The following is a 24,360-nucleotide window of genomic DNA, read 5'->3' on the forward strand; positions in this document are numbered from 1 at the left end:
TCAGATGTTGGAACACGGTGAAATCCCATGCACTGGATGAGTCAGTGGTCCAGCCATCCAGCAGAGGGCAGTAGTGTGCGGGGTTCACTGTACTGCCTCCACCACAGTGTGCCTCGCCTCAGAGAGCCTGCTGTGGGCCAGGTGCTCACACACTGACTGGAGCCCTGTGAGGATACATTTTCTTTTTCACTCTCCAATAAATCACCATTAATATTGACTTTCTGTGGGCTGACTCACTTTCTTCATCTAAATTTAGAAGACAGAGGCAGCCATCTAAATCTAGTTAGAGGACAGAAAATGCCATCCTTTGAGAAAGATCTATTCATTTTGCCATGGTGTTATAAATAAGTCTGTCTGAAGCACCTGGTGAAAGTTTTATCTTGTTTTAGAAGTTTCGGGTTTGTGTCTTGGGAAACATAACATTTTTCGCTCCCAGAGATCAGCAGGTCACGAGACATTCAATAACTAAGCGTGTGTGCCACAAACAGGCCACTGTACTGGGTTTAATTAGTTTCGGTTCATCTGATTCAATTACTAACAACAAATTTGAAAGATATTGTACATGTATGATGGTCTGCAAAACTATTTTTGGGGGGGTTATGATGTTTGTTTGCGCTCTGCACTTGCACTGGCTTGAGATTTTCCTCAATCACAGGCGGGGCTATAGGTGACATCATCATCTCTTTTATCCACAAACCTCATCATTGACTGAACTGCTATTTGATCTCCTGGTAAGAGCTCCATTAGCGAGCTAAAAGAAGCTTCTAGCCCTGCAGATGAACAAATTATGTATTGGTTGGCAATCCATACAAGGAAGAAGCACAGTCCAGTCCAGGTGTAACTAAGTCATTGATAAATTTGCCACCCTGAAACTAGACAGAAAACTGATTAACAATGACATCATAAATCAAAGCAGATGTCAAATGCTATAATCTGAAAGTTCTATAAAGTATATGATTCCTTATTGATTGGGTTAAAGTCCATATGAAACTATTCACAACTAATTTTACTTCCTATAGTATAATGTGATTGGAGGGAAGGAAAATTTATGATATGGATTTTTAAAAACTATTTAAATATGTTCCTTGAGGTTCACTTAATGTTGATACTGTGCACACAAAAACGCAAATGTATGTTGGAAAATAATTATTTTCAACCCTCATTCTGACCCTCTGTCTGAAATGATCAGTTTTTAAGGGGCGGCTCCTTTAAGGCTTGTCAGTAAACAGCCACTCTTATGATTGGCTAACGTCATTGCAAAAAGAATCGACGAGTAAGTGTTTTGAAGAATTTATCCATATCATTTAAAGACAAACCATTATGTAATTGTTTACTTGCGGTTTGTGGCGTAGCTGTTGTCAGATCCAACAGAGTTAGCTTCTTAATCTTTCAACAAAATGTACTTAGCGAACTGTCTATTGTACCTCGTTTATCAATCAGTAAAATGCTCAGTCATGTAAAATGAATAGTCGATGGCTTGCTCTGGAGGCAGCCGAATTTTTGGAGCTTTTTAAATAAATGCTTTTTTATAACGAGGAGGACGATTGAAGCTACAAAACTTGCGGGATGTTTTGATGTTTTCCATTTTTCATGTCATGGCCCCTTTAAATTCCCATGAGAAACTTTGCACTGGCTCGCAGAACTTTTGAGAAGTTTGAGTAACTCTAAATTCAAGTAAAACACAAATACTGTAGATGGCCAAACCATCTTGGATGTCAATGGTTATGCGTATAAGTAAAGGACCTTTAACAGAATGTCTCATATTGCCTTTCATTTTGGACTGGCGAAGACATTTCAGGGCTGTGGGGATAGAGCAACAAGGAGACCTGAATCATCAGATCAATATTATTTTGTCTATTCCTGGAGTGAATAAAAAACAATTGGTTATCATGTGGGCAGCGAGGTGAAATGTGTTGCTGTATGGAAAAGTAGGCAGTATCTTATGGTGACAGTGAAGAAATTAAATGATGTAAGCTGACAGTAATTTATAAAGTAATCAATATGTGCCTTCAGGATAAAGTAGCACAACCGCCTCCGGTACATCATTTAATCCATTTGGCGGTGGAAGTCTATTGTTTTGGAGTTGCTGAAGTCAATAGACAAAATAATGTCATAAATAAAATTTGATCGACAAGAGAAAGGTTAATCAGCATTGTGTTATAGACTTAAATGAAATGTTCATGCAACCCAGGACTCCTCAAGCCCACAGTGAATGTTGAATGTGGGCTTGATACATATTTTCACACCTTTGTAAAATAGGGCAGCGCTGCACAATGATATCATTCCCAGTTTCATAAATTCACACTGTCCCTTTAATCTCTGTCAGTCCCCAGAGTCTGAATTTATTTATGGACTGTATGTTCATTTATAGACTCGTGTCCAGCGTCACCCAAAAAACAAGTGCAGAATAGAGCAATTTGTGTTATTTTAGTTTCATATTATAGTTTTTAATTTTTAATTTTTATATGTTCTGATTTCACTTCAATTTTAGTAAAAGTTTTAGCAATTTTGTAGTGTGCTTGTCATTTGTATATAGTTTTTTATTTATTATTTTTAGTTTATTTCATTGTATTTTCCCGCAGTTAAACAATGAAAATTAGAAATGTTGCAGGCAACTAACTGTTATACAATACGTTTAAGTTTTTTTGTAACGATTTATGGTTTCAGTTTACGATAACCCTGCATAAGAAAACAAGAGTTTTAGATTTCACTAGAACAGCCCTTACGAGAAGTGCTGTGGTAGTCACAGGATGAGGATAAAGACTGGATACAGTCAACTGACAACTAAAGACTGAAAACAGAGGAACAAAATACACAGAGATGTTGAAATGAATATGAACAGGTGTGATGATTATGTGATGTGATGTGCAGGTGTGAGCCAGGAGGGATTATGGGAAATGTAGTGTGCTGTGGTGACTGGTCTGGTGACTGAGGAATGTTCTAGTAGGATCGTACAGTGATGCCATCAGATGTTTTTTTTTTTTTTTTAAACAGTGCGGGATACAAGAGGGTTGAAAACTTAAAGGTAATAATACATTATAATAATTTACATTTATAATCTACAAAAATTATATGAGGCTTCACATATACAGTATGTGCATTCATATTATTTCATGGAACTTTTTTTGTAGTTCTTTGTAGTTTTTCATGTTGATTAGTCTTGTGGTGTGAGTTGTTAGTTCCTGTGGTTATATCCTTGTGTGTTCCCGCGTGACAATCCACCACACCCCATTGTTACCTTGTTAGCCTGTGTATACATTGCCCTTGTGTTTCTCTTGTGGATTCTCTCTCTGCTTCGTCCCTGCCTTAACGTTACAATATGGGTCATACTTTGTATGCTGCACTAAACATAAAATATAAAAATTAGAAATTGAATGTATAACAATAATATACTCTGGTCAAGTGCAGGCTTTTAAAATGTATTCATTTATTCATAATGTTAAATTATATTATTAATTTATAAATATATTATTTAACTGTCAATGTAATTATATAACTGGTTAATGATTAATTATATTATCTTACACAATGGCAAGAAAATTAAGATGAAAAGTGATATTAAGGACACAGTTATACGGATTAGCAATTAAAACAATATTCTAAAGAAAATTTATTTCGAAACATTTTGATTAGAGAAAATAAAGAAAAACCTGGCACTTTTCATTTTAGAGGGGAGCATGCCGAAAATGGCAACATAGCCTTAAACCAAATAGCAAAATCATTTTTAAATTCTCCTATAATTGTATAAATAAATAAATAAATGGAGAGAAAATGAACTAATATGGTTTCATATCTTTAAAAACTGTGAGTTTAAAAAAAGATTCCAGTATATTAAAACATACATAATGGGAACATGAAAACATGCTGCATATAGCGAAGCTATGTCCCCATATAATGTTTGTAAGTGACATTAATGAAAGTTATTATACCCAAATAAGGCTTATGATGACCTCACGTTATTATAGAGATCTCTCCATCATCCACTCTAACTATGAATGACAGTTCAACCGTGAGCGTCTGTTATAAAGCATACCAAACTTGAGCTTCGTCAGACTTTGATGGGTTATTACAGAAGCTGTTGCTTGGCAATATCAGCAGCAGCATCGGTGTCCCTAGAGAGCGCGCGAGAATAGAAGCACAGGATGCGCACGCACGCCCAACACACACACGAGCGCCGCGCGAGTCGCGACCGTTCACATCTCACCAAACACCGCTACCAATCGCTTTAAAGTTACACTCCGACCGCAGATAGACATTTCATCGCGGGCTACGTTTAATTTACGTGCCATGGTTCAGTTACCAACTCGGCACTGAAATTTAAACCGTTGAATTGAGCCAGCACAAACGGAGCGCCTACAGCGGCACATTTGAGACATATGAAGATTGTTGAGGTAAGTGTTGAATGTGCTAACGGTTTTTTTCGTGTTTAGTCCTAGAGGAAATAGTAGAATTAGGTCCCCAGGCGAGAAATTTGAGCTTTAAAGAGGTAAGAAAGTGCATGTGTCCGAGTCTGGACCGCGGAGGTGAAGTGAGGAGACAGACATTTTTTGGAAAGAAGTGGAAACGCAGTCCTAACCGTTAGTTTGGGTGGCAATTACCTGTCGTGTTTAACTGTTTAACCTCATTCGATATTTTGTTCAAGTGGAAATGATGAATGTCACTTTAATGAGTTGAACAAGACGGTTTTCAAAGCTGAACTTTGAAAGATTAATTGTCAGCAATTCAGTGTTTTTTTTTAAATGATTTTGATTTATTGACTTATTTTCAAATGATTTAATGAGGGACAGTTTGTCTAAATATGGTTTCAAAGGGGAGTGAATTACATATGACTTAATAATGCAAAAAAAGGGGCCAGTCATTCATCTTTTCATTTTTGTTCTCATAAAATGAAAGTGAATGGTGACAGAGGCTGTCATTCTCCTTAACATCTCTATACTGTATTTGCTCCACAATTGAAAAAAAAGTCATATAGTATATGGAGTTTTCATTTTTTGGGTGAACTGTCCCTTTAAGAGCATTTAGTTCTTTTTCCAACATGCATTTTAATTCACTATAGGAAGTTCTTTTGGAAATAGAGCTTCAATTTTTTATTGCCCGCCACAGTTAGAAACCAGCGCCATGTGTGCTGTTCTGTCTCTCCAACAGATGCCACATCCATCACTGTGATGTTCAGGATATAACTCACACCTTTTCAGAGGTGTGCTGCACTGTCTCATACAGATGGCTTTTGGGGGAGAAAGAGACGTTCTCCTTTTTCATTCTGTGTAGGACTCTGAAAGGGAAGATTTAAGAGATCTTCACTCTGATTCCTTTGAATTATTTCACGGCAGGCTATAAATAGGATGGTGACATGCCCCTACCAGCTTCTAGTTAAGAAATGGATGTGCTCAGAGGACAAGAATTTCTAGCACGCGTTCTACTCGTTTTTCCAAATGACAAAAATAAACGAAGTAGTGGTTGATATCGCAACAATTAGTCTATTTGGTCAGTCAGTTTGTATCCTGTACATCTGCAGTGTCACAGATCATCCTGAAAGTCTTTCAAAAATAATTTTAACTTAATGTATAGAACCACTTTATTCTTACGTTAAACCATGTATTATTTGAGCTGCACATTTTATAATTTATTATTTGAGCATTTTAAATGAATGTTAGCACATTTTTCTATACGTCTAGTGGCTATTCTGTTGAAACCATTCACTTTAATTGCTGCCGATTGAGCTTAACCCAGAATATTCACTTTTTACATGGCACATCTACTGAATGTAAGTCTCTTTTAAAAATGTACAAATAATTTTAAGTTTAATCTTTAATCTGTTCAATCAACTATTCACCCAGCGAGTGAATTATGAATGTAAGAGCTCTTCTTTTCCCTCCCAAGAGGATCGATTTGATTGGCTGCCCAAACATTTGGTCATCAATCATCTAATAATTTTGTCTCGTAACAATTACGCCTGTATTTCACCCTTTTCTAAACAGAGGGTTATTTTTACTTTTGCTGGCATAGATATTGCCTATATAATGGCCTCCTTAATTCTGTGGAAATAATACTTGTGGGACAACTCATGCATTTTTTAGCATTATACTAATGGATGTTTGCTGTTTGTGGAGGCCGCAGAGAGCCGTAACATTTTAAAACAACCACTTAAGGACAGAAATCTGGTTTGGCTGTAGCCTACGCACGGCACGTTTAAGATGACGGGATCCTTGTCTTTTTTTATTATACATTGTAAATATGTTTGTGATGCATAGCCTACTTTTTGAATTCGCACTCTCTTTTGCAGCTTTAGTGTTGCAGGTCTCTAGTGTGAATTAGTGCCCGCCCACTTTTTCAGCGGCGTTGGTTCTGGAAGTATTTTTTTCATTTTTCTCATAGGGATTTCAAAGAAGTCTTTGTTAACACCTTGTAATGAACCAAGCCAAACAGCTACAATCCCATGAAGCATCGCAAACAACATAATCAAATAAAAAAAAAACTAATATTTATATAAGGTGTAGGGAGACTGACTCAAATTAGGGCTGCGTTCCAGTCCAAAATTGTCATGCCCTTCACACCATAGATATCATATAAAGGCTAGATGTCTTAAGGCGGAGTCACTTCCGGCATCACCGGCGGCCATCTTAGGACAGGACTCTGTGAATTAAGGTGAGTGAGCAGCACGCACACAAATCCTCTTATCTCGCTGAAATCTGGACAGATTTACAAACGGTTTGGTTTCTTACAAACGTTATTAACGTGGCTATAATTCTGAATGCTTAAACATTTTGAACATAATTATTCATATGTATGCAGTATAATAGCTACATCTCTGACGTTTATAACAATCCAAACCGTTTGAAAATCGGTAGAAAATTGAGCAAGTTATGGTTATTTAAAAGTACATGCACCATGTTATGAGTGAGCGAGCATCCTGTCGTAAGATGGCCGCCGTGTGCGGATGTCGAGCTCCATTGGCCAGCAGCGCGGACGAGCCATCTAGCCTTTATATGATATCTATGCTTCACACGCTAACTTCCCTCTGTCTTGTTCACTTGGATGTATGTCATTGCTTACGTTGCACGAGTGCCCACTACTGGCAGAAAACTGCAATGGGCTGAATTTGAACGTCCTAAGCCCTTGATCACTTGGAATCAGCTGTGGAGTTGATTTATTGATTTAAATCTTTTTTCCCTTAAAGAATTTGTTTAATGCAGCATCCAAATGTGTATTAGATTTGCGTATCAAATGCGTTTGGGTTGTTTTAAAAAAAAAAAATTAATATATCATAGAGTTGTTTGTTGTGGTGGTGATTAGACGAGATCTGTGGTGACGTCACAATCGTACTGCATTGTGGGACATATAGGTGCCTGAGGTGTACATATGAAGTAGACTCGCTCCCTCGGTCAAAATCGAGGGAACGAGGGTCTGTCCATATAAACTTCCCTCGTCCACTTCATGAAGTGGAACGCACTTCAAAATGGCGGCAGGGATTCCCCCGAGGGGAAGTGTTTAGGGAAGTTCGCAAGTGTGTGTCTAAAAGTGGACTGGAAGGCCTATGCTATTTGCAGTGCTTCATGGGAGTGGGCAGAGCTAACGAGACATTTAGCTTTTTTGTACTATTTGATTGGTGGAATTTTCTGTACAGCATCATGGGTAATGTAGTTTTTCACCAGGAATTCCGCTGTTAAACACAATTATTTAAAAAAAAATAAGATGAAATAATGTGGACTGACGGCTTCAACTGAATCAAATACCATCAATTAACAACCTCTTAGCTCACAGTAAGTCTGTCTTTAAAGGTTTATAAGTTATCATTCAAAATCAATTTCCTTATAGAGAAAATGAATGTTTTTACTTCCGGAACCCGACTGTTACAATCTATTGAGGTGTAATATGTGCTTTAGTTGAGCCTGTGGACATGTAGATCAAACATGTACTACCAGTAATAGTCTGGCATATAGGCTATAGTATTTTAATCTGATGATGGGTTAGATTCGTAGACATTAGACCAGTGTTTCCCAACCTTTTTTTTTTTTTTTTTTTTTTGCCATGGCACAGTTTTGATATTAAAATCCCACGGCACACCACTATATAAAAATATAGGCTCACAAAATTGCACAAACATGCATTGCTTCAAATGGCATACAAAAACTAGATGTTATATACTCGCATTAAATGTAAAACTTGAGCTTGAGTCAGGTAGGACCACAAGAAGTTCATAGTATGGCATTGCTGCTGATGATAAAACAACAGATTTACATATCGTAGCTTTCGGGCGGAAACCTCCTATTTAATTAAACACTGTCGTCGAAGTTGGTATTGTGGCTTTATAGCTATGGTCAGACACTTGCATGTGTCATTATAATATTAACATTTTATGAAAATCAAGCTTAAATTGAGTAAGCCTACAAGGTTTTTGACCAGCGAATGACATGTTTTGTCTGTCACCGGAACATGCGCATCTGAGGCAATATGTGTATCGCATTGCATTTTTATCAACATACAAGATATTAAGTTTATAGTTTTCTTGTTGTTGAAATCTCATGATACAAAACATGAAGCGCATGCAAAAATAGTAGGCTATATTTGCTTCAACTACACATCAAAGACAAAGACTATTCTCCGCTCTTCAAATACAAAAAAAAGTTAGCTTTTAATTATGGATACAGTGTTTCTTGACTAAAGAAAACGCTGTACTTATATGCAAACATCATTTCTTTATTTACCCTTGCATTGCAAACAAGCAGGGGTTTTGTTTGTTTGAGGAGCCAATGGTTTAGTCACAACCTCTTTTAAACGCTTTTTATTGGTTAAATGATTGAATAATTAAACACACACATGCACTCACTAACTCAAGTCTTGAGCTCTTCAGCCTCACACACCTCACACCCACACAGTATTCCTCTGTGAGCCTCATGACAGAGTCTGCTGTCTGAATGTCAAGGACAGAATCAGAAAGCTCCAAGAGAAGGTAAAAGACAAGTTCTCACTCTTTATGATTAGTCAGGCCCTGAGAGGATGAGGGTTTGACATTCAAAAGATCCACTCATCAAACTGTCTGACTGGAATGTAGGCTGGTGACATAGGAAATGGGTGAACCAACTGCAGGGTAAAGCTATGAAGACTGGTGTGTCAGTGAATGTCTTCGATTTTTATTCTTTAATAATTCATCTAAACGCTTTCAATGAGTAGGGTATTCATTTTGGGCCTGAAATTCTTTAAAAAAAGGTTTTCAACAAATTGTCAGTGACTAGAGGTGCTTAGGTCCTTCAGAAAATGTTGATTGTTGTTATTTATTTTATGAGCTTATTATATTTTCTATTCATTTTATGTTAATATTGCAATTTTTGTTATATATCTATGCAACTCAAAACAATTTTATAGCAAAATGCATTGCCATTTGGGTAACTGCATTTTCAGGTAAATAGGCCAGAAAATGTGACCACAAAGCTGTTAGCTTTTAAAAAAAAAAATATATATATTTTATATAATTATAAATAGATGTTTTTTTGTGCAATATGTTGGGTAATGTGTACGAAACAGTTTGTAGATTGAGATTTTTTTACTTGTCTTCTTGTCATGCTTTAAAAGGGTCAAAATTATGTTACTTCTCAGGTGTCACAGTTAGGGAATAATATATTGGATTATGGATTATGTAAAAATTATGACATTTGAATTGTTAGATAGTTAAGAAGGTCGAACCCTAATTGGGTTCGGGTGAAGGACAACAAAATAATGATAATATAGAAAAAGGAAATGTGTCCACACTGAAAATACAGCTCCAAATAACTTTTGCACGAAAACTGCATGTTTTTCCTTCCACTCAAAAATGGGCATTTACAAAATGGTATAATAAATGATCTGTGGGGTATTTTGAGCTGAAACTTTACAGACTTATATTACATCTTGTAAAAAGGGGAATAATAGGTCCCCTTTAATTAGACACACTCTGAAAAACATGTGACTATTCATATTATGTGACACACAAAAAAAACTTAATCATACCATACAAAAAACGATAATTTCAATAAACAAAATATACAAAACAATCCACATGATGGTAAAGACTACAATAATATGATATTAAATATTCAACTCTCTACCCATAAGCTGTAATATTTTATAAAGCAGTATGAAAAAATAACAATACCAGTTTATTTAAAAAAACTACATCTTTAATAATAACAGCAGTTGAAAAAATATATAAATCACTATAGGCTTAATATCAAAATCCTCATTCAGTCCTAATGGTGACAAAGTATTTAAAGTATAAATCCAAAAACATTGGATTCCTCTCCTCTCACGGAGGAGCGGGAATTTTCTTAGCAATGGTAAAACGCACATCAACCGATCACTTGTTTAGCGTTCATGTAAACACTACATTCAGATTCACCAATCGGAATGAATTCAGTTAGATTGGAACAAAATGTGTGCATGTAAACAATGAATGGCGACCGCAGAAAGCAAAAGCCGAATCCCGGACATTTTGAACGATCTCTCCCGCCGGACAAGTCCGGGAAAAGGAGGATGGTAACCCCTACTTACTCAGCTTTCTCCTACTATTCAGCTTTCTCCACAGAACAAGAGCCTGCTAGCTTAGCTTCCAAAGAAAGACGGCTGACACTGTATACATTCTGTGAGTGAGATCCCTCCTCCTATGGGCGGGCTGAAAACATGCAGAACTACGCCATCTACTGGCTGTAGTCTTTAGCCTCTGGCCAGAAAATCCTCCGATGACGCAAAATGACGATTTTTGCGTCATTGGAGGATTTTTTCCAGACAAAAAATACATAAATCTCTTGTCTCAGGGGGATATGAGGGTGGAAAGCACGGTAATTCGAAAATACTACAGGTTTTCTACTAATACAAAGCTTAATGCTAAATCCTGAAGTATCCCTTTAATTGACGCTTCGCAGGGAGTTTGATTGACAGGTGATCTGACCAATCATATTCCGCCGAATCCGCCATTTTTGTCCGACAAAGCAGTCAGGAGAGTAGTTGAACTTCAAAAACGGAATGTACTGATGTCTTTCCGCTGTTAAAACAACATTCCTCCTCATGTTCTTTCATGTTCATTTGATGCTATAAATTAACTAGAAGGAAGAGATGATCGGTTCTCGAGCAGCTCTAAGAACGGCAATCTGTCAGACACATTAAACAGACACAAAATGGTATTTATTGTTTACATTTCTTAAAAAAATGACCAAATTTGAAAGTTGAGACTTTGTTTCATATCAAAAGTACAACCTGGTATGTCCTGTCTGTCAGCGCGTTGTCATTGTCCTCTTTGCTCCATGATGTATTGAGAACATGGTGTGTGTCATGAGAGCGGCGTGGCTTGTCATAGAAACAGAAACTAAAGGGGGCGGGTCTTTGCGAATGGTCAATTACACGATAACTAAATTCAGATTAAACAAGCATGTCACGGAGATTGAAATATATTGTTATATTCTTCTTTAAAAATACCTGATAATTTAGGATCACTAGAAATAATATGGCAATACCTATTTAAGACTTTACGTAACTCTGCACCTGTTGACTTAACAGTGCAAATAGTGCTTTTTATTAACCTTAGCTCGTAAGCACTGTATCTGAGGTATATCTTTTTAGCATTTTTGATCTATTCTTTTCAGTAATACCGATTCAAGATTTTTTTTTTGTTAAATTCTATATCTAATTAAATATAGATATCTACCCCTAAACCTTTATAATAAGGTCTCATTAGTAAACATTAGTTAATGTTTTAACTAACATGAACTAAAAATGAGCAATACTTACAGTATTTATTAATCTTTGTTTGAGTTAGTTTATAAAAATACAGTTGTTCATTGTTTGTTCATGTTAGTTCACAGTGCATTTACTAATGTTAATAAATACAAATATTGATTTAAATAATGTATTAGTAAACATTGAGATTAACATTAACTAAGATTAATAAATGTTGTAGTATTATTGTTCATTCTTAGTTCATGTTAACTAAAGTAGTTAACGTACGTTAAGTGATGAAACCTTATTGTAAATTCAGAACTCGCATCACATTGCTAATTAATTAAGCGACTGAAGATCAAGCATAATGCGATTTTTTTATTTTTTTATTGTCATGGCAACCAACATAAAGAGTAAATACAAAAACCTGTCTTTCCTTAAGCAGCAAAATGGACCAATGGATTAATCTGCAAAATGCACTCCTTTGTTCATTGAATTATTTTTTTTCATTTGTAAAGTCATTTCGAGTCAGCTTTTCCTTTCTCAGGTTAGGGGTGTCGAAACTGATCTTAGACCAGCATTTACGGCAATATTCTTAGAAACACATCATGGTCAGGGTCCAGCGAGCTTTAGCCATCATTAAGGCGAAAGAAGGATGTGAAAAGTCTCGCTGGAACTGTTGTTTAAAGATCATCCCGAGTAAACATCTGTCTTTTGGAGAAGCGTGCCAATGCGTGCACAGTAATATTAGTGTGTAATTTATTTCCCTCCGGGGCCAGAGCACCTCATGTGTAAGGGAGGTCAACATATGGTGCTGAGCTGTGTGTGTATCTGCGTATGAGAGGCAAAGAACACAAGCTGTTAAAACAGAGTCGGTATTACGTTGTGAGCAAGCAGAGAGTGTGTTTCGTTGTGTATCGGATGAGTGGCCGGGCGTGTGTCCGCCCCAGTGAAGTGACTGATGTAATTTACACTGTCACAACATAAGGCAGGATAACAGGGGAGAGAGGGAGAGCAAGGCACAGTGATGACTGACCTGTCTGCACTGATCATTTTGTGTGTCACGCAGGCAGTTCGGTAAGAGACGAGAACCTGTAGCGTCAGAAGAGGACCTGAGTGAGAGTTTCCTTGGGTGACGGTCATCGTGATTTAGCCAAGCAGGACATATTACTGGATCAACATCAAAAAACATTGTGACTATCAAATACCCTTAAATTCAGATGGATTCACAGGGGCGTAACCATATATAATATCCCAGTATCGCAATTCAAAAATGCGGCAATGTGTATCATGGATATGATAGATACAATATGTATTGTATAGTTCCCCTAAAATGAATGTTTAGACATTTATTTTAGCATCAAATGTGGTAAACCCAGAAGGTCACACATTTAAGCTTCCATTAATTATTAATAATAAATGTAAAATAATTATTTAATAAAATACAATATTTAAATGTATGGGACAGGGTGCAAGCTTATGTGTTTAACATAATTCTGTATTTTTATCCAAGCAGAATCATGAATATTTTTATTCTGGTGTCGCCATTGCCTGGTGCATGGGGGAGAAGGACCAAGTCTAAGTCTATTCAAGTCCACCCCTGATGTAATACCAAATTTAGTATTTTAATAAACAATACTTTTTGTTAAATGTTTGTCATATGTCTTAGAAGTAATAATTTAAAAAAACTGAGAGTATATTGTGAGATCAGTATTGTGTATCGAACCAAATATCTACCCCTAAATATCATCATATTGTTTCTAGGACCAACAAGAATGTGAAAATGTCCTGCTTGGAAAAATCACAGTTAGCTTCATGGGTAGTAGAAGGATAAGAGGACCTGAGTGAGAGCAGTGCAAGACAGTAGCATCTGGAGACTTGCATGGGGCCGGTTACTATGGCAGTGAGTCTCTCAGGACGTCAGGGAAATAATACTCAGCAGGTTGCATCTTAGTCGAATTAGACGCCATACTTGATTTGATTCAAACAGAAATGGGACTGTTAAAGATTCTAAGTTTCTTTAAAACATTTTATGTATCAGATGGAGTTTGAAATATTGTATTTGTGAGATGCGAGGACATGAATGACTAAGTGAAATCATATTTATTTATTAATTAATTGCAATTTATTTCCCAAATTGCCAGGGTCTACGTGAAGCATGGTGGCAAACAAGCTTGTTGAGAATGGTAATGAATTATGCAAAGTTATTAGCCCCTTTCACATATACAGTTTTTACTGGTATATTACCACGTAAATTACTGTTAAGAGATCATGTGTAAATAAAAATGATATAAAAACATCACTTAATATCGAATGCTCAAGGTTCCCACATAATACATAATCTGTATGGGTGGTTCATAACGCACAGCAACCTAATGACTGATGAAGATCATCTGTACCTCATGACAAGTCATTTTGTAATAAACAGATCACTCTAAATCCCAGTTTAACAATCACGTGCTGCAAGTAATTACTGATGGGTGACAGCTATGGATTATAAAATATAGCCTTTAATGAACTGTCTGCAAATACACTGCCAGTAATGTATATGATATATGAAACCAAAATGGGAGGGAATAGATTTTAGAGACGAGATGAGAAAGAAATTCAGAAGATTTTAAAGATTCATGCCCTTTTTACAGATTATTCAGTATATCCATGCAGAAAGCCGCTGATGGATGAGGGGTCTGTGTACACATAGGACCAGGTTTAACCTTCCTCGCCATCCTTCCTTTGATCCCCAAGTAATCACAGCCCTTCCTCCATCATGTTCTAGGAGCGCTTTACTTAATGAAAAAATGCTGTGATCTGTAAATGAAAAGGCTTTGGCGGGTCTCTAACCATTAATCCACGTATATAGGGTAATATCACACATGCCCAAGAATCAATATGGTTCTTTCCACTGCAACCGGAGAAAGATTGGAGAAAAACTTTTATTCAGGATTTTTTTTTTACTGAATATAGTGGTTCCCAACCTTTTTTGTCTTACTAACCCCACATGCCATTAGGCTTATAATTGATCCTAATCAACTTCATTTACTGAAAAATATGCTCACGTTACATAATGTAAAACATTGTGCCTTTTTTAATAGTAGCTAAAGTGTAAGAGACCTTTTGGGGACAAAATAATTGTTAATTAATTAAATTAAAATTAAATTAAGTTAATTAAAAAGTTACGAGATTAATTGTTGTTAAATAGAATTTGTATTAGTTGTTCTTTTTTATTATATTATTTTTTAAATAATAATACATTATTAGTAATAGTAGAAGTATTATTAATAATAATAATAATTATAAAAAAGTATTTGTGACTAGGATAAAACTTTTACGGTCATTATAATATAATATATATATATATATATATATATATATATATATATATATAAACGATGATAATTAAATAAAATTATATTAATAAATAATAAACACAACAACAACAATAATAATAATGATTATGATTAATAATAATAATTATTATTAATTTGTATGTATTTATTAATTATATATCTACGTTTTTTATGCAAGTATTGTATTTCTTTTTGATAGGTTTAATACCCCCTGGTGTATGCATGCCGCTGGTTGGGAATCACTATCCTAAAGCCTTGTATGATTGCAAAGCATGAGCCGTGAGACGTGCATGCCGCAGTATCATTTTTATTCAGTGTGAGAGAATCACTATAATGAGACATCTTTCATTCACTCCAGTAATACCTAAGGAAGTGGGCTGGAGAATATTTCAAGGATAAGCTATCTTCCCCTTTGATGTAACATATAGAAGATAAATGTGCAAGTGGGCATAAAAGCAGATTTTTGATATTCAAGTTAATAATGCAAAGACATAAAGATCAATTGATTTCTGTCTGTGCAGCGAGAGTGATTTATTTCACCATTTCAGTATGATTATTGAGGAAAAGTTATTGTAAAATCAAGTCATTTGGGTAAGCATACTGTGGAGCTTTTTCATTTACATTCACATTACAGTTGATTTGAAAAGGGTGATTTTTAAGGCCCAATCATTGTAAAAATCTCTGATTCACCCTCTATTTTTTATCTTATATGCTATTGCTATGATTCAGATTGTACATTTACTGTAACCTCACTTGATGTCCAGTTAACCCAGTAAATAACCTTAGTGGTCAGTAATCCATTAACCCAAAGGATTTGACATCATTAGGTCCTCCACAGCTTCCAGACAGCTTTAGAGACAGTTTTTGGCGATCAATAAGGTTATTATATTGTAGGTTAGGATTGATTTTAATTACATAGAGAGAAAAGTTATTTGACAACTTACAAGAGTTAAAAAAAAAAACATGATCGTATAAAATTTCCTGTGTCATTTCTCAGCTTTACGTTTTTTTGAAGTTTTAGGTTATAGGACACATCCCAATCCAGTTAAAATGCAGAGCCAGTTCTCAAAATAAAACTACCCATGCATGGAGAATCATCAGCATGTCATGTACTAAAATGATTTTACCTGGGAAAGGGAATTAACAACATCAAAAAAGCAAATGGGGATAAATGCTGCTTTTTTAATAAGATTACACAGATTATGGTGACAAATCAATGAATATGGTTTGCTATGTTTGAACGTGGTAAACTGGATCAATGGTTTTAATCATTTCTAATTTCAGAGTACTGATTCAACAGGGTAATAATTGCAAAAGTGCAGGTATAATATTCAGAGCAATGATGAATGTGTTCGGCAAGGAAGGACAGAGTGAAGTGGGGGAGAGACAGTGGGGAAGCTTATTGATTTGCGAATATGTCCTCCATCTGTCACCATAATGAATGTTAATATGACACTACACAAATACAGCAGCTCAACAGATCACATGAACCAGTAGATAAGACTCAAGGCTGTTTTTAACTTAGCTTCTCTAGCAACTAAACTTTTGCAGAACTCAGTTTACATCTGTAAATAGTCAATCTACACAACTTCATGTCTTTTGTAATGAACAGCTGTCTAAACAAGTCAGACAAAATTGATTTAGTCTGTTTATGTAAATACAGAGATTTAATTTATCATGGGTAATTGAGCACATCTGGTCTTTTCGAGCCTGTGATGTGGTTCCAACTTCCAAATTTGCAAATGTTGCACTCAAACATGATCGAAAAAAGCCTCTACGATGTACCTGAATTATACAGTATCATATGACTTCAGACTAGACTTTAAGACAGAACAATCAAAATAAACTATCTTTATACATGTTCCTGGTCTGCACATTATTTAACGGTGTACGATACCCCAAAAATAAGAAAGAAAAAAAAAGTTTTTCATAGTCATAATAACCTGCTCTGGCCCTGAAAAGACTTTTCTTTTTGGCTCGCGTCACTAAGGCCAGAGGTTTTCAAATGTTTTAATGCTATGGACACCCCAAAATTATCCCCTATATAATAAGCTATGTATAAAAACCAATTTATTCTGTGAAAAAATATATTATAGATATTCATGAAATATAATTTGGAAAAATATTTAGTTTCTACTCACAATGTATTTTTTATATCCATCAATTCATCACTACTTTAAGATGTATAAACTTGAAAAGAAGCTTAAAATAATTTTATTAAACTCACGATTTCTGACCATTACAAGGCAGAATGAAACAATAATATATAAATTTCAATGAATTTTATTGTATTTTTATTTCTGACCTTGGCCGAGTGGTTTTAAGAATAAAACTTAGTTATTTAGAGTTATTTAGAGAATACGTTTATAATGATCCACCACCTAATTTCCATATTTCACATGAATATTAAAGTCTGACTAATTGGCAAGTACAACAGTTGCATAAGAGTTTGCTTAATAGAAGTAATAATTATTAAAAAGTGAAAAAACAAAGCCCTTTTGGCCCGGGTTTGAATTCTAAGTATAATCACAAGTGAATGTCAAAAGTAAGATCTTAAATGGAAGGGTAGCATCTGGTGAGAGAGCTGCTTTCATTAGCAGAAGATCCTCTGGCTTTACTGAGGAGAACAGCTCTAGATTACATCCACAGGTTTCCTTGTGCTTCTCAAGACCTTTTTAAATCCCACTATCACACAGGTCAGGGATCAGCAATATCCTGGGACTGGGGTAATGGGGGAAGTGGTTCAATTCAGGGAAAAGCAATCAAGCCCAGATAAAAGGAAAGGGGGCGTTGATGAAGGAGCAGGTGCATGGGGTGTTTTTTTACTCAAAGCTGTTGTTAAAGAAATCTAACCCCATCACCTGAGCTGTGATTGCCTGCAAAGATGCGACTGTACACATCAAGCTGCAATTTTGGTGTTTTGATGTGGGAAGATGATAAGGCCAGTTTCCATCTGGCAAAGGTTTGATGTTCGGTTTTACAGTAGAAAATGCAGCACTTACATTTAAGTGCTGAATGGAAAATGCTTTCAAGCAAATGAAAATGACTTTGCAAAGCAAATGAAGCCACATTCACAGTGCTACATATCATTTCTGTAATTGCTGGGCTTTGATTTATTTTGATGACACTTGACCAGTTAAAATTGTGATATTTTTATTTTTTATTTTATTTTTGTTCCATCTCAGAGTTCTGGACTTTCTGAACTTTATCCGATAAATAAAATTATAATTGTTAGCAAATTTTAATGATTTTTTTTCTTTCAAAAATTAGATTTTGTGGTCAACTCTCTTACCAAGTGATTTTAATTCTTTAATATTGTGACAACCAAGAAGTCATCATTTGGACTCTTTCTACAGCATGGCGGGAATATCATTCTAATATTTGGTGCTCAAGAAACATTTCTTTTATCAATTGATCAATAAAACATTATTATCAATGTTGAAAACAGTTGATTTTTACAATTTTACATTACAATTGATTTTAGCTACATTTAAACAAATGCATTAAGTTGAACTTAATCAATTTTAGTTCAACTTAATGCATTTGTTTAAATGTAGCTTAATTGTGTGCAACCACTTATGATACATTTTTTTATTAAATTCAACGAATAATTTTTTTCAGTGTGTGGAAACTGTTAATTAATATAATTTTAATTAATATATATATATCAGGGATGGGCAACTTCGGTCCTGGAGGGCCATTGTCCTACAGAGTTTAGCTCCAACCCTGAAAAAATCACCTGCCTGTAACTTTCTAGTAATCCTGAGGACCTTGATTAGCTTGTTCAGGTGTGTTTGATTAGGGTTGAAGCTAAACTCTGTAGCACAGTGGCCCTCCAGGACCGACAGTGGCCCTCCAGGACCGAAGTTGCCCATCCCTGATATATATATATTAATATATATATATATAAAGTAAAGTTTACCAGTAAAGTTTACTGGTTGAAAATCACACAAACCATGGTTTACTTAGACATGTCCCAAATTGGTTTGTAAACCTCATATGAAGTGAATGAAATTTTTTATTTGTTTTATTTGTTGTTTATTTGAATAGCGACAGATACAAAAAAAAACATAGATTATTACATAAAGAACAATCCGATTCCTGTATCACAGTGTTTATTGCCATGGCTAATTCGCAACACCTGTCCCTAGAAGGGCTTTTAACAGTTAAGATAATAAAGAAGTAAAAAATCTTACAGTGAATACAATAAAATGTCCAGAAACCAGTTAGCACCAATAAAAATAAGTGTAGTAAATAAACACATTCACTCGAACTCACACAGATGCACACCTCACATACACACAGCTATAGGCTACATCTCATATGGCATGATCACACTGCTGCTGCTTTATGAACCAGGCTTTTGTTCGTTTTTTAAAGGCGGACAGTTTAGTTAAAGTCTTTATATTTGTAGGAAATTGGCTCCTTTCACAGAAAAAACATTTTGGGCAAAAGATGTTTTACAAAATGGAACTTTACAGTCTCCACATGTAGCAGCTCTTGTTGATCTGGAGGGTTCCAGCCTGTTCACAAATTTACAAAGTGGTTCAGGTGCAAGTCCAGTCAAACATTTAAGAAACAACTTTATGTGTCTAAGATTAACAAAATTAACAAAGTTTAAGATTTTATGTTTACTTAAAATGTAACAGTGATGGAATCGAATGGGCTTTTTATCTAAAATGTTTAGCCTAGGGCACGGTTATAAAGCCTCTCAATAGGCTTTAGGGTAGTTTGGATAGTCTGGGACCAAACAGTGGTGCATATTGAGTAAGACCTCCTTCAGTTATTTTCTGAAGGTTAAGCACTTCCTTCCACTGACTATTTGTTGAAAAAGAGTTTCAGGTGCTATTTTGTAGCCTGTTTGTGGAAAATTTAATGTGGAATTAATATTATTATGCACAGTCCTATTAATAATGTTAAAAGCAAATTAATTCAGTCTATTAATTCAGTAATCAGTTTATGACTTCCTCCTCAGTGCTCCAGATTTGTTTGGTGTTAAGCTCCACAAAGCACAGTGTATGATGAATGTTTGTAATAAGAATTTATGTTTGTGTGGGTCGTCTAATCTCACAGTGTGTAGAAGATACACATGGAACAGGCAGGGCAAGATGTTTTGTGTAGGCTTCAGGTCCCTATAGGCTCAGCACATGATTCCTTACGCTGCTCTCACCTGCTGAGAACAGCAGACCTGGCACACACACACTCCACAAACAACTGTGTCTCCCTTTCTCTCTTTCTCATTCTCTGTCTTGCGGGAAATGGGACCTTGCAGTCAGCAGAATATTCATCAGATAAATCTGCGAAAACACAACACGCTAAATATAAATGCATGCACATTGTAGCGTGAGATACAGAAATAAACATTCACAAATGCAATCGCCCTATTGTCCTTTTCAATTTGTTACTTACTAAAACTAATACAAGTTTTCAACAGTTCCCAACAGGAGATTTAACTAGATTGTTTTTTTTTTTTCATTTTCAAAAAAAAAGAAAATGAAGAGTGCTGCTTGCGAATGAAAAAATTGCCAAGAATGTTCTGGGTGGTTGCTAGGGTGTCCTAGGTTGTTGCTAGGTGCTTGCTTTAAAAGAACTCTAAACAATTCTAATTCCAGACTCTAAAACCACTAGCTCATCTTACAGAAGTAAAGCAGTCACGATAGCCTTGGTTGCTAAGGCACTGTTGAAGTGTTTTTTTCTCTGTGTGTGTGTGTGTGTGTGTGTGTGTGTAGGTCCCACCGCCAGGGCCGTGCGTCACAGGCCGTGATGTGGGTAGAGTGTAGGGTGCTGGAGGCCGGCTGTGGAGGCAGAAGGAGGTCCCTACTCTCCACAGTCATGAGAATCCCCTGCTCCTTCTGGTTTCTGCTGCTGTTAGGCGCTGGAAGTCTTCTTCTGCTACATCTACAGGACCTCACAGAGACACTCCAGCAACAAAACCAAGGTCTGTCTAACATGTGTCTCAGTCTTTTATTTCAGTTTTATTTTTTAAAGAAAGTGTTCGCACTGTTAAAATGTTTTGCCTGGTTGTCTAAATACGTGCTTCATGTGATAGCATCAAAATGAAGTATTTTCATTCAAGAAATATTATTTATTATGACTAAATACGACTCACAAAGTGCATGGATTGGATCAACAGAGATATCTTGCAACAGTTGGATGGAAACAACAGATGGAAAACATCTTTATTATAATTTAAAAGTAACCAACACATTTTTTAAATATATATAAAATATATCAAATAAAAAAGTAGATTATGCAATCTACTACATGTCTTCTGTCGTCTGATTGATACAGTAGTTTATACTTTTTAGTAAAAAGACCTTTTAGTATAATTGTAAAAACATCCACTTCAGGTTGTGGTTCATGTGTCTTTTTGCTATGAATTCTTTACAGATTTGAAACACAAGAACAACTATTATTGTTAGTAATATTTTAGATGCGTTGTGTAGGCAGGACGTGAAGATGAAGATAAAAGTGAACAGAGTTTATTGACAGAAAGATAACAACACCAAACTGAACTAAAGCATTAACGAGAAACACAGGCAGAAATATATACTAAGTGAAAACAAAGATGAATGGATTAACACAGGTGATACAAACGAGGTAACTGGTGAGTAACCATAGAAACAAACTAGAACACAGTGAGTAACCTAGGAGACAAGAAACAAGTGGCGGGAAACTTTGAAAGAACAAAGGAGATGTGACTGAAGGTAAACAAACTAAGAGTCCATGAGGGTGAAACTATGAATAATCGTGACAAACACTTACTAGACTGAAGTAACTTATCCATATATCACTTTTTAGAAAAATCTACTATGATAGGCTTTTGAGGAACATTTATGTGTTCATTTCTTAATCCTTTTTGTATTTCATTGCATTATATATTTTGCCGCCACAATGAAAACTACAGAGCTTTGATCATAAAACTAAGCATTTAAATACACTGGTCTACAGCCAAAATGCTTCTGTAATAAATGTAGTCAAACTTTACTAATTATGGTTCACTGAGAACAAAAATTATGCTTAAAATTGCTGATTGGCGCTAGTTTTCAAGATGTGCTATCGGGTCAGTATTACGACCCATGATTTGGGAATGGTGGAGAATAAGTGAGTTATAAAGGGAGGGGATCTCAATATAAACCAGAAATGACTACAATACATCTTTGACTGGATCTATGAATAAATCTATAACTGAGTTTGGAAAGTACTTTGCTTTTTAGGCAAAACAATGAATAATGCAATGCAATCTGAAGCTGGTATTGCGTCATACAGTACATGATATGAATTGTATCATGTTGATCGTAGAAGGATGGATGATCCAATCATAACAAGGCTTACATCACTCTGCTGAACAAATTGCCCTATATCAGCTCTAGAAATCATATAGCAGGGGATGCAAAACTTAATTCCTGGAGGGCCACCACCCTGCAGAGTTTAGTTCCAACCCTGCTCAAACACACACACACACACACACTGTACCTATAGTTTTTAAATTAGCCTGAAGGACATTATGAGCTGGATCAGGTGTGTTTAATTAGGGTTAAAGCTGTGGCCCTCCAGGAACAGAGTTTTGCACCCCTGTCATACAGCGTTGTGCTCTCTCTTATTAGTCTGTGTTTGATTTTGCAAAGGGACACATTTTTGTTTGCCAAAGAGAGCAGAGATGCCTTGTACTTGTGTAAACTGGAGATAACTTCGAAAAGAGTAAATTGAGCCCATGAATGAATACAAGAGACAAGCCAAGAAGCTCAGAGTAGGCACTGAATAGGATTAAACCATGTACATAATAGTTTTTTGCATTAACCATAATTAATGCTCATTTTTAAAGTGTTACATTAACAGGAAAGGTGACCGGTACTATCTACACAATTGTGATGATTTCAGTGTGAGGAAGGAAGAAGACAGGGTCAGCTGACTGAGACTTGTGCGTTTTATTAAAGTAATTCCAAGAAATCACAAACAAAAGGTTGCGCTCTGCGCAAATAACAATCAAGCCCTATTCGTACTGGATTAGTATTATCTGGGGACCTCGTGTGATTTAGAAATTACCCCCCCCCACATCTGAATTTCGTGTGGCGCATTCGCACGGGATAAACAAAGCCTGTGATTTTACTCGAAATTACGGACTTATCTCCCGGATATAATGTCTAAAGGCTATTATTGCTTGGAAATGTCTTGTCGTTATTATAGGTCTAGCTGTATGATATATCATAAACAGAAGAATGTTCCTTACCACATGCTGCTATACATGTCATCCATCTCCATCTAATCATTATTTTTGTTTTTGCTCTTCTGATGGTTTTCAGCTTTCTCTTTCTGCAAATTGTATAGTTGTATCGTATCATGGTGTATAGCGATATGACCCAGCACCCAAAATACTATCAAAACACTCCAACGCAGCCTCCATTCTTTGCGAAAGATGGATAAAAAAGCACACAGGAAACAAAAACCTTGAAAAAATTATAAACGACCCCACCAAATCACAGAGATGCCGATTCGCACGGGACTAATATTATCACAGGACCTCTGTGTTCGGCGAAATATGGTAGGTCATTTGCGGGGGAATTTTTACTTTACAAATTACAGACATGGCCGATTCGCACAGGATTAAGATCACAGGCAACCTCCGCAATTATTACAAATAACTAGAGGTCACCAGGTAATACTTATCCTGTGCGAATAGGGCTTAAAATCAACTCTTTCAATGCAGCACTTGTGTTTCCAGTCTTTAGTTCTCAGTCCAGTCTTCCAAGCTTTTATCCTGTCTCTCCATGCCAATTACTGAAACAAGACACAGGTGTTTGCCATTTGCACTTGACCTACACACCGCTCCTCTCCTGCCTCTCTCTCCCGTTGCAGACCTCGCTGAACCACGCCCCCCTCGCCACAACAATATACATAGACCTAAATATCTTGGAAACAGTAGCCAATCAGTTGTTTTAATTGATGCATATTTTAATTCAGCACATCAAAATACATAATAAATAGCACATTTTAATGTTTGATTAACAAAGTTCGGGAGGAGCACGTTCAGATAATTAACCTACTGTAATTAACATGAGAGGAACAGAACACACAGAGTCAGAACACACAGCTCCCTCTTGTATAAACAAGACCAGACAAATGAACAGACAAAGGGGCCATTTACACAACACCGTTTTCAACTAAAAATACATTTTATTCATCAACTTACAGCTTCATCAACATTTAGGTTATTCTTAAAATTCATCAACTAAAATCCGTTCATTTACACGACAACTGCGTTTTGGTGGCCTGAAAACGCAAACTTATGAAAACGGGTTTCCAAGTGCAAGTGTGCAAGTAAAAAGGG

General features: G+C 35.9%; 1 protein-coding gene across 1 annotated transcript in view; it reads left to right on the forward strand.

Moving 5' to 3' along the window:
- The first annotated feature begins 4,048 nt into the window (after positions 1-4,048).
- Positions 4,049-24,360, forward strand: part of LOC307151001 (carbohydrate sulfotransferase 8) — a 51,748-nt gene continuing 31,436 nt past the window's right edge. The window contains exons 1-2 of the mRNA XM_079858726.1: positions 4,049-4,391; positions 20,762-20,970. Coding sequence (XP_079714852.1) covers positions 20,796-20,970 — 175 coding nt within the window. The 5' untranslated portion in view covers positions 4,049-4,391; positions 20,762-20,795. The remainder of the gene's footprint in view (positions 4,392-20,761; positions 20,971-24,360) is intronic.

Source organism: Squalius cephalus (assembly GCF_949319135.1).
Source record: "Squalius cephalus genome assembly, chromosome: 23".
Classification (NCBI taxonomy): domain Eukaryota; kingdom Metazoa; phylum Chordata; class Actinopteri; order Cypriniformes; family Leuciscidae; genus Squalius; species Squalius cephalus.